This window comes from Gorilla gorilla, chromosome 1 (assembly GCF_029281585.2).
Source record: "Gorilla gorilla gorilla isolate KB3781 chromosome 1, NHGRI_mGorGor1-v2.1_pri, whole genome shotgun sequence".
In the NCBI taxonomy this organism is placed as follows: domain Eukaryota; kingdom Metazoa; phylum Chordata; class Mammalia; order Primates; family Hominidae; genus Gorilla; species Gorilla gorilla.
Window position 1 is genome coordinate 132,662,522 of NC_073224.2, and position 16,812 is coordinate 132,679,333.

Here is a 16,812-nt window from a genome sequence, read left to right on the forward strand (position 1 = left end):
GAATCTCTACTTGAATTTCTACTACTTGAAATGGCACAACAAAATAACTAGCTAAATCATGAATTAACTAAAAGCCTGTTTCAGTATTTATTCCCCATTTTAGTTTTGGCCCCACCATTCCTAATTCACTAGGAAGTCTTCCCCAAAATCTGACTGGTCAACAAGTCCTACTGACTTTGTAAGCAAATCTGAGACCACTGCCATATGATGGCTCCTGTGGAATATGGAGAGCTTTTCTGGATTCTCCACTTGAGCATCAGGGCTTGGAGCTATAGTTGCTCCACAATTAAGCAATGTTATAGCTTTCCAGTCTGCACAGTTACACCAGAATAGCCTTTACTACAATTGCCTTAAAAAATGTTCCTCACTTATAGTCAATTAATACGGAGACTCCATAAGATTTTGGGTTTCTTACGGCATGGGAGAATCAGAGAGAAAGAGGTAGGAATCCTTCAGAGCTTCCTGAACATGGTGAAGACCCATAAAGGGAAGATGGTAGAACATCTTCAGGACTCTAACTCCATCAATTCCTTACTGCTTGGAGTTCCTTAACATACTGTGCTGTTTTTAGGTATAATTTGTCTGCCTGGGATATCCATTCTTTCCTGGCTGCTTGGCACAATAAAACCCATATTTCAAGACATCATACATGTCACATCTTTATCAGAGGTTTTACTAATCTTTCCAGATTACATTAGTAGCTTCTCTGCTACCACAGCACTTTGAATATTCACACAGTAAAAGCACTTAACCCACATTATCATCATTTTTTTTTGTCGTTGTTGTTTATAAAGTCTGTGTCCCTTCTGGATATCAGCTCCTTAAGAGCAGAGACTATGCTTGGTGCATCTTCGTCTGTCTACCATCAAAGCCAGCATCTGTCCCAGAGTAGAGGATAAGTATTTATGGATGACAGAAAGCAAGAAGGTGTTATAAAAAGCAGAATCTGTTAAGTGGCAGTAAAGCCCAACCTCAATAATTGAGACTAACTGGAAAAGAATAGATAAAGGCCAGGCTCAATGCTTTAAAAGCATTTTTGTGGGATGTCTCTTACAAAAGAGGTAAAAAGTAAATATTTCAGATTTATTTCAGTTGTGTCTAGGAAAAAGACTTAGGGAACCTTCAGAATAACTGATTTTTCCAGAAATTTAAAAAGTGCTCTACTGCTTTTATGCTTTTGAATTTCCCCGAGTGTTCTTGCTTACCTGACATCACATCTTTCGCACTAACCATGTGGAAGCTGTGCTTCAAGAACATGATGTCAGCTTCACCTTGTTCTAATTACAGGAAATATAAAGGCAGTGACATTCAAAGAATAAGGTTTACACATAGAAGCTGGACTCCTGAGAGTGATGTAGGGGGCCTGCCTCACTCCTGGCACCTAGTCATAGTGGCTCTGGTCCTGGCCCTTTGCAGGTCCTGGGATTAGGCAGGGAGAGTGTGATTCTGAGCAGGGGCAGCCATGAAGTGAAGATGGCACCAAAAAGTTTTGTCGAAGTGAAACTTCTGTGCTAATATTCCAAGGCTTCTTTCTTGGAGGTAAACAATGGAGGTAGAAAAAGGAAAAAATACTGTGCACTATTATGGCAGTCAACTACCTATAATGGAGCCTGAGTAGGCACTGCAAGGGATAAGAAATGTGTAATGACCATTGAGAAAAAATGACCGATAATTACCTTCAGGAATATTTTGCTAACGGGTAAATACTGAAGATGTTGATGGGAGTTTTCCAGTCCACTTTCTTCAAGTTCTTACTGTTAAAATAGAATTTCCATTGTCTTACAGCTAAAATCAGTAACTTGATAAATGGCTGATAGCATATCTTAAAAATAAATGAGTAGATTACTAAAGATTCATTTGTCTTTCAGATTTACAAATTATTACATTAAATCACATTATTTCTTTGAAATTGTTTACCTCAAAGAAACAATAAATAATGTTTAGTTTATATTCCATAAAATCTATGCAGCTGACAAATAGAGTGCTCGCTTTTTCAATTATTTTAATTGTGGAAAGCTTGGAAAGAAACAAAATACTTAAAAATCAAAGCTTCCAATGGCGTAAATAAGAAAACATTTTGGACATTATCTATATTTAACAGCTTTTGAGTTTAACCCCCTGTCTGTATAAAAAGATGTTCAGAACAAACATTTACTTCTAATTTCTCCTCTTGCCCCTCATCTGAGTAGATTTTATTTATGCATTAGACGACCTTTTTGGCCATTAGAACCACCTTGCTTCAGCAGTTAATTAACATAAGTACCATAATTTAATACAGTTAATGCTACTTGATGCCCTTTAATGTACCTTCCATTAGTGATATTATTGTAGTATTACCCTGTAAATTAAAATGAGATCAAGACTAAGAGAGCCGCTCTTTAATTAAGGTACTGGCACACTGCACTCGTCTGTTATTCACTGGAGAAAATCACCCTGATTTACTGAAGCAGGACATCCATAAGTCAGAATTAGTCCATGTAGATTATTAAGTTTATTGAACAATGTAAGTACTACGGAGCTGCTGAAATTGCCAACAGCCATGTTTCCTCTTTTTCCTTCATTATCTTAATAAATACGCAATGAGAGGGAGTAAATGGAAGCAAAATAAGTATGTGGCAAAAGAAGAATAAATTTTTTATGATGAGATTACACTTTTTTCTTACTAGTAAAATAGGTATCAGATGTATCACATTCCAAAAAGAACATAAATGCTACATTAGTCTAATGTCAATCAAAACACTATTTTTCTATCAAACAACACTAGCCAGTATAAAACAAACATATGCACAAAGAAACGGAGAATTGGATCTCACAAGCTCAGTCATCTTCAGCAAAGATCAACTGTTTTTGTCTCACAGTTTAAGATTTCAAGGTAAAAAAATTTTGAATTCTCTGTCCACTATACCATAGATGTTTACAACTGGTCTCCATTCTACTTTTCCAAAATAACTTATGTCAATTTCCACATTATGGTGGGGTGGGGATAGAAGTAACAAGTAGAAAAATATCATTATCATGATCAGATACAGACATGTAAAGGTATGTTAAATGTTGCAATCATTTCATGGGATGGTGGGGGTGGGTGCAAGGAACAAGAACTTCAGTTGTATTTTGAAAAGTGTACATTTATGAGAGCCTTGAAAGGGAAACTTTAGAACTTTCTTTTAGAGATTATCAATTAATATTTAATCCTTCTATAGATGATTTGTTATATAACAGAAAGACAATCTAGACCATTAATCTTACTGAAACTTTCAAGAGTAAAATAATTAGATCAGCTTCTATGCTGACAGGCCCCTGAACCAGACTATAGCTCAACATTTCCTTTCACTGGCTCCATCATCAGCAGATCTTCATTATATAACTTAAAAGCTGGAGACACGCCCGAGCCATCAGACCTTGCTTCTTTAGTCCCTCCCCTAAGACTAAAAATACTCCAGCCATCTGGTGCCTAGTGCAGTACACACCAGCATCAGTTCTGCCCTGAGGATTTGGACAAAGTCTGGAGGTGACAGAAGAAGACCTTACGGAAGGGGCTCACCTCTACTGGACCTTTCTCGTTTGCCCAGCTGCTTCTCTTCAGCTTACAGTTGACTAGTGAACAGGAAAAGACAGTGGAGCTGAGTCCAGAGAAGGAGGGAGGAGCCCTCCAAACTCCTCAGAACCACTGAAATGCAGTTGGAGGAAATGACTAGTCTGGGAGATGGGAGAAATGTGATAGATATGAAGGGATCTACATTTCCAACACACCACCTTTAGGAGATGGCATGCTTGACAGCAGTGGAGAATGCAGAAAAATGCCTTTTGCTTTCAAGTTTATTTTACATTTTCTTTTAAATTATTAGAGGAAACCAAATGAATACTAATAACAAAAATAAGCATCAGCAATAGGTTTTTCCCAACCAAAATGCTTCAGAAGATTGCCTTATTTACAAGTGGCAAATAAAGGTATATGGGGAGGTGGAGCAATAGGAATTTGGGCTCAGATTAAGTATTTCTTAAACTGCAAGGAAACTGACCTAGATGAATCTACCGAGCAATGTAGATTACACTAGGATTAAAATCCACATCTTAGTTTGTTAATTTTTTACCATTATTCATGTAGATGAATTGAATATTTGCTACTTCATTGTGGCAAGCTATCATTAATAATAACAATATCAACTATTTTCATATATCATACGTCCCCAAGTATAAGATCCTGGAAACTAATAGTCTTTTGCTAACATGTTCATCAGTATAATGGCTGCGTATTACTATAAATAGCAAACTCATGTTTAAGACAACAGCTCCTGTATTGCCCTGCCATGTACTCTGCTAATAATACATGAATTATCCTCTACAGCTTAGAACTCACAAGTTCAACATCATTCTGCTTTAAAGATATATTCGTTATATACCACCAAGACCTTGGTCAAAAGTTTTAGGAAAAGCTTCGCAGATAAAGGCTCTTGATTCTTCCATGAGGAACATGAAGCTAGAAAAAGCTGCGAGTAGATGGCCACCAGTTTCTACTGCTTTTCCACAGCTAAGACTCTGAAACCTTTGACACCACACTATGATCAAGCCCACCACTCCATTCTGTGTTCCCACTATGGTCTTTACCTTAACAGCAGTGACCTTTCTCCCAGCACACACAGGTAAGGCAAATCTCTAACAGACCAGAAAGTCTCAACACTTCTCCAGTTTCTGAGAACTGGGCTGCCTAAAGGATGTTGGCAGCCAATAAATTGAATCAATCCTGCCTTATCTGTTTGAATTTTATCATTAAATAATTAAACCTACATGATATATACTATTTATATGCTTATCCTCATATATTTCAATTTAAAGATATCTTGGCCTTTTTACTGGGGTGTTATTTCTTTGCTTGCCTTTCCCTTTGCTAGATACTCTGCTCTTACCTTTAGTTTTCCCACTCATTATCTCATGCTTCCACTCCCATCAGGTGGTCGTTTTGATAATATACCACACTTAAAAAGCTGGTTGAAAATCCCTATGTGGTGGTTCTGGTTCTCATTATTGAAGTTTTTCATTTAAACATCTTCAAAATTCTTGGAAATTTGCTCAATTCTGTCTCTAGTATATTATCAAAACCAAAGCTATCCCTGACTGTGTTTAATTAATGTGTTTAAACTCTGTCCATTTGTGATTAATCTACAAGATGAAGGGAGCCAAACTCAGGTCTATATTTTAAATGCTAGTATATATTTTTTATATAATAACATCCAAAAACATGAAAAGTAGAGCGTGTCCCAATTTAACAAATGTTTCCTACATGCTATTGATTCTGATTTAATAAATTTAAAGAAATATAACTCTATTTTCCAGATTTTTTTGTGCAATATTACACAAAACATAAATTGACTGCTGTACCATGTTGAATCCCTGCTTTGCATTTGTAAACAATGGTATGTTGTATTTCTAGTTTTTCAGTTCATTATAGGGCAAATGGTTTTGCTTCCCCTGGCTTCATTGCCTTAAAGACCTAAAGGACCTCCCGACCCAGGGAGTTACTTTTTAAAATTCACTTTTATTTAAATTCTGAAGAATCATGCCAGGTTCAGGGACAGCAAGTTTGCGATTACAAATTACTGCTGAGGATGAGGGGTCTCAGAATGCCTTCAGAACCTACTTCTACACTGGAGTTCCTGAAGAAAACGTTGCAGTAGAAATTGACAAATGTCACTTTACAGCTGTGAGACACTGGCATTTTCTTTGGACACACCCGTTCCCATTGAAGGCAGACAGATTTTCTCTTACCTTCCTCGCACCTTTATGTCTGAGATCGCGTAAAAGTAGCGTGCCAAGTGTAGCTCATCTACAAATATTTCCCCAACGGCTGGTCTTAACAGCCTTATCCTCAGGTCTGTGACTGTAAAGAAATCTCTGAGTTTCTTGGTTGTATCCAGCTGTCCGTAGAGGGAAGCCATATTGCGTAGGCGAGGTCCAGCAAAAAACGCGAACCTGTCTTTGATTTCAAAGTGGATTATTTTGCTATTTGTTGTATACCCTGTTGAGTACTCTTCTGTGCAAATGATTTCTAAGACCGTATGCTGTGATAAATCCTTCACGGATTTAGGATCCATGTGAAAAGCATCTAAGCAGTCTGTGGCATAATACTGATAGGGCTGCCATGTTCGTCCATAATCGAGAGACTTCTCCAGGATCATTTGGTCTGGACGCCCCGATTCAAAGGTAATAACTATGTTGTCTGTTAGCTCAATGGTTTTGCTCCAAGACAGAGTGATGTTAACCTGGAGAGGCTTGGGATACTCCTTCCAAGTGGCAGACTGCCAAAATGTGGAGGGATGTCTTCCTTCAAAATCAAACATCAGCTCAGGGGGGTGTGCCAGCTCAGGGGTACTCGCATCACACTCATTATTGCACATGTAGGGATTGCCCTATGGAAGAAGAACAAAAGAGCGTGCATCAAAACACTGGTTTGCCACAAGTCTTGCCATATTGCTGTTGCTCAGTAAGAGGCTAGAAAAGGAAAAAAAAAAATCTGTTTTCAGTAATCATTTTTATTTGCCCTAACTGGATTCTCCTCTTTAATAGCTTTTTAAAAAAAAAGCAATATGGTAATTTTCTTGTCTTGTTTCCTTCCATGTGCTTTAAGAAATGAAAACAGTTTATTTATCCCATATGTGTTAGACCCATGATGTGGTCACAGAAGCACGAAGGCACCGAGCAACTGTCTAACAGCTCAATACCTCCGCTTCCTCTTACAAAGATGCTATAGAAAAGCAAGGGAAATTCCTCCCTGCCTGAAGGACATTCTTTAAGAGTACACTTCTTTAAAAAGTCATTTTTCAAGCAAAGCTTTAGAATGTGCCATGAACCATAGATACCTGTGTTCTGTAGGGGAGACAATACCCCCATACAACATTCAGCCTTTTTTTTGGCTTTCCCTGAAATCCGTCATAGTTAACTGGGTCCTTGCTTCATAATGTCTGGTTTTACAACGTTTACTTTGTTCACCACAAATTATTAAAATGTGGTACCCTAAAGGCTCTGGGGCTTGGTCCAAATACCTGCCAGACTATTAGGTAAAGATAAAAGGATTGTTCAGGAAAGTCTTGGGGCTGGGAGTGTGCTCCAAGTTATCAGGACAAGAAAACGTACTACTCAGTTAGGAGGCTGTTGCACATCAAACCACAGCCACTTGATGTGTTTGTTACTCTGTGCCTGCCCACAGGCAGTTCTTCATGGATGTTAGTTATTATTATTCTACCTTTAACAAATGCTACTTCCTTTACAGACATTCAAACAAGAAGCTAGAAATAAATCTCCTAGTTACATTACAAGTTACAACACTGCTTATGCTACACTAAATGGCTACTCTCAGCTTTCATCAGTAGATTCCATGGCAAATGACAAGTTACCAGATTTTTGTTGATTTTGTTTTTAAGAAAACAAGTAGTATCATTAGGACTTGACTATTCAGGTGTTTCTTATTCTGTACTCAGTTATTATGAGCATGGCTAGGTGAAAAGAATTGATCCTCGGACATTGTCCTTGGGCTTCCTTTTGTAATTACGATTAGGTTTCTTTCTTTCTTTCCTTTTTTTTTTTTTTTCCATATACTGTGAGCTCCATATACCTGTAGGATACAGGAGCGAGGTCTCAGATAATGAATTTACACTTTAGACACTGACACTCAGTTACTAGCTGACTCCTATGAAATATAAGATGAACATGGGAGAATTGCTTTGGTCTCCCTAGAGGCAACTTTCTCCTACCTAGTCAGCTAATACTCTCACTCTCTCTTTCCCATTAATGTAACCGAATCCTAAAGTTGGCAACAGGTTTTGGAGATTCAAGTATAATTGTGATAGGGCAGGAGAAAGAAGAGAAGGTACATTATTTGAGGAACAGAACTGTTTTAAAAATACACTCAAGGAATCAGTGATAATGAAAATGTTTCTGTACTTCTCTCTCAAATTTCAATTCCCTAGTCCTGATCCCAGCGTCTGTGGCACTATTTATAGTATCCCCTTCAAAATGAGCCAGGGGAGGGGGGAAATAAGTTTCTGTTCCAGGTGGAATAAATCACCAAATTTATTATTATTTAAATTCTCTTAAGCATGCCAGAGAGCCAAATGCAAAGCTCTACAAACTGGCAAAGGCTTTTTATGGAGGGCTATAAATATTGTGGAATCTGTCAGGATTTATAAATTCTAAATATATGTAAAGGCACATTTTACATGAAGAGGTCAGATTTACACAAATCACACCTTCATTTGAAATTTACTGAAAAAATATGGTCACTTCAAAATCTGTCAGCATGTAGCCATCTGCACTATCATTAACTTGGATGCTGCCATCTTCCTCCTGACAAAAGTGTCTTCATCTGAGGTCAGGGGTATGGAAACAAGGGGAAAGGCGCTGCGGGATCCACCAAAGTGAGTTATCAGATGTTTGTAGTAAGTTGTGTTGAAAGATAACATTTGTTTGCCTTCAGCACAGGTGTGCAGAGCTTCTCAGATAGGGATAGGGCACTGGGACCACATGAGATGACACATTAGGCTGCTTCTGGAAATTGGTCAATACTAACAAACCTATTTTATAAAATATGGTTGAAGAAATCTATGTAAAAGGCTCTCACGCCTATACTTAATATAAAGTATTGGCAATAACCACCATTTAGTTAGCACTTGTGTGCTGGACACTATGTACATTTTGCTGGGTAATCCTTTTCATCCCTACCTTACAAAAGAGGAAATTGAGGCACAGAGGTGTTAAGTAATTTGTCCAAGGTCACATAATAAAGTCAGTAAGAGGCAGTGATGAGACTGGTGCCTCTTACCCCTTCCCTGGCTTGCTGAATTCCCAAGTCACTGGAGTTCCCTCTGTTGTAGCCCTGTTGTAGAAACAGGATTGGCTGGTAGAGAGGAAATGTCTAAGACCAAATAAGTTCAGGAAACACAGCCTAATCTTCTTGTCTTGGAGAGTCCTAATGAATGTTATCATAATCTGATATACCTTGAAATTAAGAACCTTGTTTAGCTTCACATAATACCTAGTTACATAGGTTTATGTGACCACGGAGTCTCTTTCTAGTTTAGTAACTCCTGTTCATATTCTACAGAAGTCGTATCCTGGAGGGCATCCTTAAAGATTCTCTGCTTTGTATCACTGGATATTGTAAACATGAGGAGGCCAAACAGCACTATACAACCCAGTTTTAGTCCTTTAATGAAGGCATAGCTACAGAAAGCACCAGGTCTGTTCTCAGTGGGCACCCTTCCATTGAGGCTGAGTGGATCAGCCAGCTCAGGGCAGATGTCTACATTTGTATCAAGTTCTTCATTGCTTGGCACAGATCTGGTGCTTTAGGCACCTAAAAAAATGAGAGTAAAGATTCATACATGCAACAATGTGTTATTGATTGCCATATTTAAGGCACTCAGCTTGGCTCTCAAGATACAGCAATAAACAAATCCAAGTCCTTGCTTCCTGTGGCACTTCCATCCTAGTTGGGGGAGAGGCACTAAACAAACAAGCATAATGTGTTATAATGTTGCATGAAGATAACTTGTATGGAGAAAATAAAGCCAATTAAAGGAAGCAATGGTGATTGTAATTTTATTTTGGGAAGTCAGAGAAGGTCTCCCTGATAACATGACATTTGAGCTGATTGAGAACAATTCCCAATTTACACTGGAGATGATCAGAGGAAGTTGATCAGAATGACAGTTTCGTCCTTCATTTGACTCTACTTTTAGTGATATTTTCAGCAGCATAACAATTTATTGAAATCAATGGGTAAACAAATCATTTCAAATGAGAATCTGCACCAAATGACTGTAGATACCAAAGAGGGAAAAAATCAATTGTTCTCCCTATTTCATAACACTCGTGCTCTTTTAGGAGATTAGTGATTTGATGGCTATTAACATAACTTACTGAGATATGATGACATTGACAGAAAATTAAAAGAGGAAGCAGGAAAAAAAAAAAGATTTCATTTTGGTCCCCTGCACTTCAGGTGAGAGAAAGGAAAAAAAAAAAAAGATGAAAGGTGAAGAAGCCGTAAATCTTATCCTTCCCCAAAGAAAAAGCTGGAGGAGAGATTACAGGCTACAATATTTAGTGTAAATATTTCACGGGGCGTGATCTGTAATACTGTTATTACAGAGAATTATCAATATGAAAATAATTCCTGTTAAAGGGATTAGATTAATTAAATTTTCAGCTACTTCAACCCCACCCTAATCCTCTTTAATAACATCAACAATGAAATTTATATAAGAAAATGCAACTTTTCCTGACTTACAAAAACAAAGTACACTTCTTGCTGCTATATCTAACAGATTCAGGCATCAGGAAGTGTAAGTAATTATTTTGTGGCCAGCAGGCAGCCTTAAATAGATCTTAATTTAAGTCCCACAAGCAACATATCCTTAGCTGATTGTGGACAAAGCAGAAAATATTTATGACTGTGCTGATAATATTTACACCACTAACAAATGCCTAAATAATTAAACAGCTATTGCTGCTAAATATTTTTGTAACAATTACAAGAAGATTGTGATGTTTAATTTCATTTTTAAAATGTTAATATTTTACCTCTGGGAGAATAGTAGTTATTAATTAGCAATTTGTAGCCAAAGTGGAATATTGCTATTCTTCCTTAATACGCTTTCAGAATTTAGAGATAAATACAATTTGAGGCATGCTTTTATTGTTTCTATTGATGGAAGGTGTCTTTCTTCCTTTCTTCTGGCAAAGTGACACTTTGAAAAGAACATCCTTTCACCTAAGATCTGCTAAGCCCTTCAGAGTTTTATATATATATACATAAACCTCACGTAAGTGGTATCAATGTAACACTTGCGGTTGCTATCATTTTGACTTTGCCTTTCCAAGCTTTATGTATGGGCAAACTATTGGAAACAACAGTTGAAAATGAAGAGAATTCTTACGTGAGATTTGCTACTGAACTGTAAGCTACATGCCAAGCAGACATGTACAGAAGTGATTGTGAGATGCGTTTGGATTAACACTTAAACGAATCATGAAAAAAGAATGACACAGAGATGTCCTGCACCTATTTGCATCTGGCTCATCCTTGCTTGTTTTATTGGTGACAGTCAAAAAAGACACAAAGGCAAGAAGCAGCATTCTGGAACAGCACTCCCAACCTGTTCCTGCTGTGACTGAGATAGATACCATTAGGGTGTTTCCAATGCAAGGCCTTTAAAGGGTGTAGAAATTGGTTGCAGAGCCTACTATTTGTTTCTCAGAGATTGAAACCATGAGAACCATGCTTTAACTGCAAGTTTGGGGCATCGTCTAGACAGCTTCTGAGAGGCTAGTGACTGACTCCTTTATATCAGAGGTATAATTTTTGGTGGAGGGACTCCCCATCCCAGTTCCTTTTTGCCACTTCCCGGCCACTCCTCCTTGCCTCAAGTCCTTCTGCTCCCAAATTCTTGCTTGGCTATAGCATGGGAAGGCCCCTTCTTTGTGACTTTTCTGAAGACACTTAGACTATTCTGAGTCTGGGAGCTGACGTTCACAGGTCACGCTGAGGTGCCTCCTTCAGGTCTTATAGCTTAGTTACTGGCATTGGGGAGAGGCAGAGACAAGTCAGTACCAGAGGTAAGAACAATCTAAGATAGTGGACATCTCTTTCAGATTCAGAAGACTGAAAGATAAAGATCAGCAGCACAAACATACTAACAAGCCCTGATGACCACAATTCTAGAGATAGACTGTATATCTTCAGACAGGAAGGTCCACAAGGCCATATGTTTCCAGTTGCCCACTGGCCCTCAGGACAAAAAGGGCAGTGATCTCTACTAATGGCCATGTAGTGCAATCTCATTTTGTAAGCTTCCTTGTTAACTGGTATGCTGGGTACCAACGTGTGGTATGCATACAGCCACAGTACAGAGCAGTCCCCCTTTATTCTCTGGGGAAATGTTCCAAGACCCCCATTGGATGCATGAAAGCGAGGATAGTATGAAATCCGATCGCTGCCAGTCGAAACGTTTCTGTTCATGTTTTCCACTCACAAATGTAATGCCTCTTCCCTCTTAACTAAGCACTTATCACACACTGTGGCCATAACTTTTGCAGTTTGAGGTGTGACAGCAAAACCGGCACAAATTTCTTTGTCTTTTTTTTGCAATTTCACAGATAGATTTGTTCTTACTATAGCTGTTAGCAACCTCAATATGATTTTTTTTCTTTCCTTGTTAAGTTGAGAACTTTTTCCTTTTCACTCAAAGGAAACACTTTACAGCTTCTCTTTGGCGTATCCAAATTGCCAGCAACACTACCTCTGTGCTTTAGGGCCATTATTCAATAAAATAAGGGTTCTTTGAATACAAGCACTGTGATACTATGACAATGGACCTGATAACCGAGATGGCTACTGACTAGTGGGTGGGTAACATCTAGAGTGTGGAGATTCTGGACAAAAAGATGGGTCATGTCCCAGGAGGGACGGGGCTAAGTGGTGTGAGATTTTATCAAACTACTTATAGAGGCACACAATTTAAAACTTATGAATTATTTTATCTCTGGAATTTTCCATTAAATATTTTCAGACTGTGGGATAGCTGAAATTATGGGAATTAAAACTGTGGATAAAGTGGGACTACTACATCCTAAATACTATGAGACTGTCCCAACATTAGATAGTCTGAAACTGTTGTGACAAAAGCACCTATGCATCTGCCAGAATATGAGTCTCAAATTTTGGTTTGGAAAATATGGCCACTCTAAGAATAGTAGAGGATAAAGAGTTTTGTTTTTGTATAACTCTGGAGTTAAAAACTAACTGCTCCGTTTTCTAATGGAATCCTTTGTTCATCAGAGAGATTCCCCGCTGGCACAGACACCAGCTTAGGGCCTGATTGAAGTTGCAGCTTGTTTCAATCTGCTCCCTGACAATACTAAAACCCTGTGGACTTTTTTACTCAGGAATAAAGACGGGAGGGTTTAACCTTTCTGCAACAAGGATACTGGAAGCCCTATCACAGATTATGGGCAATAATAGACACCTGTGTAAATCCCCACAGAGGATTATGGTTGGAATTTTCAAACTGGTGAAGGCTGAGGGGTCAAGAAGACCAAGTTTTTAAGAAGGAGCCAAATAAATTCCCAAGCCATAAGCCACAAAAACAGATTCCTATATAGCAATGTCAATTATTACTTTGCATGTACTGGACAAGAAATAAATACTAACAGAATCAAGTGGGGTTGAATATGAATGTCGGCAGAAAAGCTGTGTACTGAGGTAACATTATTGTAAGTGGTAGGGAGGTTGCTCTTTAAAAAATATTTTCTTTAAAAAATCACTAATAAGGGTTTCATAGAGTATTTCACCTTATAGATGGTCTTGAATTAGATCAGAGCACAGATTTTAAAAATGTTAATTACAAAAAAGCTAAAGTAGGCTGTTAGCATTTAAGTTAATGCAACTTGAGAAAAACAAGGGGAGTTAAAATATCGTGGAGGTGGGAATGTTCTGAGTCCTGATTCCATCAGGTATCATGAGAGATAGTTTGAGCATTTTGATCCTGAAAGCTCTAATTTGATGTTCGAAAAGTTTTTTTCTTCTCCGCATGAGTATGCAAGTCCAAGACCTCTTTGAAGTCCATTTACTGAAGGCCATGAGTTTGGAGAGACTATGTTAAGACCAAAAGCATTCTCTGCTGAAGTGATCGCTTGATCTTGAGAGGCAGGAAGGACCTTCTTACGGTGGCACTTCCAATAGCGTCTGGCTTCTGGCAGGTCTATCCTGCTTTCTCAGATTCCTTATTTCTTTCAAACTCTTGTGTTCCAAATTCGTTAGCTATTTATTGGATATCTACTGTGTTGAAAACATTGTGAAGAACATAACATAATACAAGAAGGTATTTGCAGTTAAGTGTGGAGATAAGACATATACAGGCAACAATCACCTGTTTCTCAAATGGGTTGCTCATGCGCCTAAAGAGAGGATTAGGTGTCCTTGAGGGTAAACTGAGTCATCAACAACACAATGCCATTTCCTGGAGCATCAGTTTCATCTCTTGGTACATAATTCAATGTAATTTTATATAAAAAACAGATATTTTATGGGGTAAAATGCAAAAACAATTTGCAAGCATTTGTAGGGAAACAAAGCCACAAAGACATTTCATGTTTGGGACAGATTTGGAGATATGTGCTCAAACCCACCGAAGGAGAGTATGAAGAAGGAAAGAGAAGTCTAGGAGGCTTGGGAATAATTTACTGTATCCCACCACCATCTTGAATTTTCTACTTCATCCAAACCAACACAGGGTGGCTGAAGAAAAACTAGTCATTTTAAGTCTGAGAATTGTGAGTTTCACCATCCCGACATAAAATTCCTAGTGGAAAATATTTGCTTCACTCCACCCTATGGCCATCTGGGTGGTGTCTCCATAGTCAGCACTTCTAGGTAGAAGATAGCACCTGGAACACCGATTGCTTTTTTTAGAAATATATTTTATTCTCATGATAACAGCATCTAGTGTGCATTGGAATCACCTAGGGCATAAGGGCAATGTTGCTTCCTAGGCTTCAGCTTCAGAAATTCTAAATTTTTGGTTCTGAGTACAGGCACAGGAACTGGTATTTTTTAAGCAAGCACTCACAACTTAGGCATTAGGGAAACACCTGTTTATTAATGACATCTTAATTTTCATGGCTTTCCTGAAAAAAGAAGTGAACTTTTGTTGATCTCCAGCTTCCAAGAAAGCTCTCCAGAACCTGAAAGAGTACTTTATCTATATTCCTATCTTTTATTTACTTACTCACTGATTCATTCATTCAATACATAGTTATTGGATATGACAGACACTGTGCTGTATACTGGGTATAGTGTGGTAAATTAAACAACTGAGTCCCTATATAGACTAAGTTCATTTACAGGTTAGTTGGAAAGGCAGCCCCTACAAAAGTAAACAATTATATAATTACATATAAACTGCAAAAGGAAATCACAGAGTTCTATGAAGGAAAAATAAGTTGAGACCCAGAAAGTAAGAAAGACTACACCTTGGGACTCAAGGCTGGGAGGGAGATCATTCTTGGCAAAGGGAGTAACAAATGCCAGGCCCTAAGTTGAGGTAGAACTTGGGGTTTCACAGGAACTGATACAAAGTGATTGTTCTTGGAATGTAATGAGCTAGAGGGAAGTGAAGGGGATGAGGCTGGGGAAGAAGTCACAGAGGAGATCATGCATGAGCCTGAAGGAAATAAAGAGTATGTGAGATGGAAGAACTGATGTGTTGTAAGGGGAGGCCTGCCACAATTTGATTTACATTTTCAATGTTCTTTTTGCTTTCTGTGTGGATAGTGGATCCTAAGGGGGTAGGGAGCAGAAGCAGAGCAACCCATAGGAGGTTTACTAGAGTCACTGAATGAGGCATGTTGGTGGCTTGATACGGGGTGCGAGGAGTGGAAATGGACCGAAGAGGATGGATGGAAGGTATATTTTAAAGAACAATCAATGGAGCTTTATATACCTCCTTAATATTTATGACAGGACTAGATATGAGGTAAAGATGAAGAACAAGAAGTGATAAAAAGCAGGTTTCTGGAGTGACCAAGTAGGTGTTTGGTGGTACTTTTTACTGAGTTGGAAGGCCAGGTTTGGAGTTGTGGAGCGAGCAAGAGTTCAAGACTGGAAATGTTAAATTTGATATTCTTATGAGACATAATAGAAGTAAGCATATGTGATGCTTAGGATGTGTTCAACACTCTTCTAAATGTTTTGCTCATTTTATCTTCATAACAACACCATGAGGGAGATATTGTTATTCACTTTGTTTTACAGATAACGCAATCAAAGTACAAATCATTTAAGTAACTTGCTAAGTTATTACTTGCTAAATTTAATAAATTTGAGCTAGTAAGTCTCAAAAGTCAGGACACGAGTCCAGTCAATGAGTTAACAGTCAATGTTCTCAACCACTATGTTATACCACCTTTCTATACATTGAGATCTTCAAGTAAATGTGCGTTTAGACCTCAGCGGAGAGGCCAGGCTGCAGATCATATATTTATGAGACATTAGCTTACAGAGGTATTTAAAAGTGAGAATACATAAGAATAAATGGGGGAGAAAGTGTAGGGATAAAAGGGCAAAGGCCTAGGACGGTGTCCTATGTTAACTCATATATGTAGGCAATACTCACTCATTTACCAGGCCCAAGGATGTTATTCACCAATACCTGACAAACCAGCTGTTAACTAGGTGTGTATCTCATTTATTTTTATTTATTTATTTATTTATTTATTTATTGAGACGGATTCTCCCTCTTTGCCCAGGCTGGAGTGCAGTGGTGCGATCTTGGCTCTCTGCAACCTCTGCCTCCCGGGTTCAAGTGATTCGCCTGCCTCAGCCTCCCGAGTAGCTGGGAATACAGGCATGTGCTACCACACCCAGCTAATCTATTTTTAGTAGAGACGGGGTTTCACCATGTTGGCCAGGATGGTCTCGATCTCCTGAACTCATGACCAGCCTGCCTCGGCCTCCCAAAGTACTGGGATTACAGGCATGAGCCACCACACCTGGCCTTCATTTTTTAAAGAGCAGATTTGAATGGGAGGATTCTAGGTCACCTGAGGGGTTAAAATAAGGAAAAAGGTCGACTTTAGTAAAGAATAACTTTTTAAAATGTGGGTTTGGGAGAAAATAAACTTTTCAGTAGATCACTTATTTATGATAAGAAAGAATATCATGCCTGCTGTGGGGAAACAAAGGGCTTGCAGAGATAAAAGATAAATAAATGGTATATCAATTTTTTTGGAATAGTGAATTTAATAACATGAGAGGAGCAG

The 16,812-nt window shown here is 38.4% G+C and overlaps 1 protein-coding gene across 16 annotated transcripts in view; it reads right to left on the reverse strand.

Annotated features, from left to right (window-relative positions):
* The window catches only part of NTNG1 (netrin G1), a 342,410-nt gene that overhangs the window by 151,661 nt on the left and 173,937 nt on the right, over nucleotides 1–16,812 (reverse strand). For all 16 annotated transcript variants that reach the window (XM_063696478.1, XM_063696447.1, XM_063696457.1 and 13 more), the window contains exon 3: nucleotides 5,764–6,404. In XM_063696478.1, coding sequence (XP_063552548.1) covers nucleotides 5,764–6,404 — 641 coding nt within the window. The remainder of the gene's footprint in view (nucleotides 1–5,763; nucleotides 6,405–16,812) is intronic.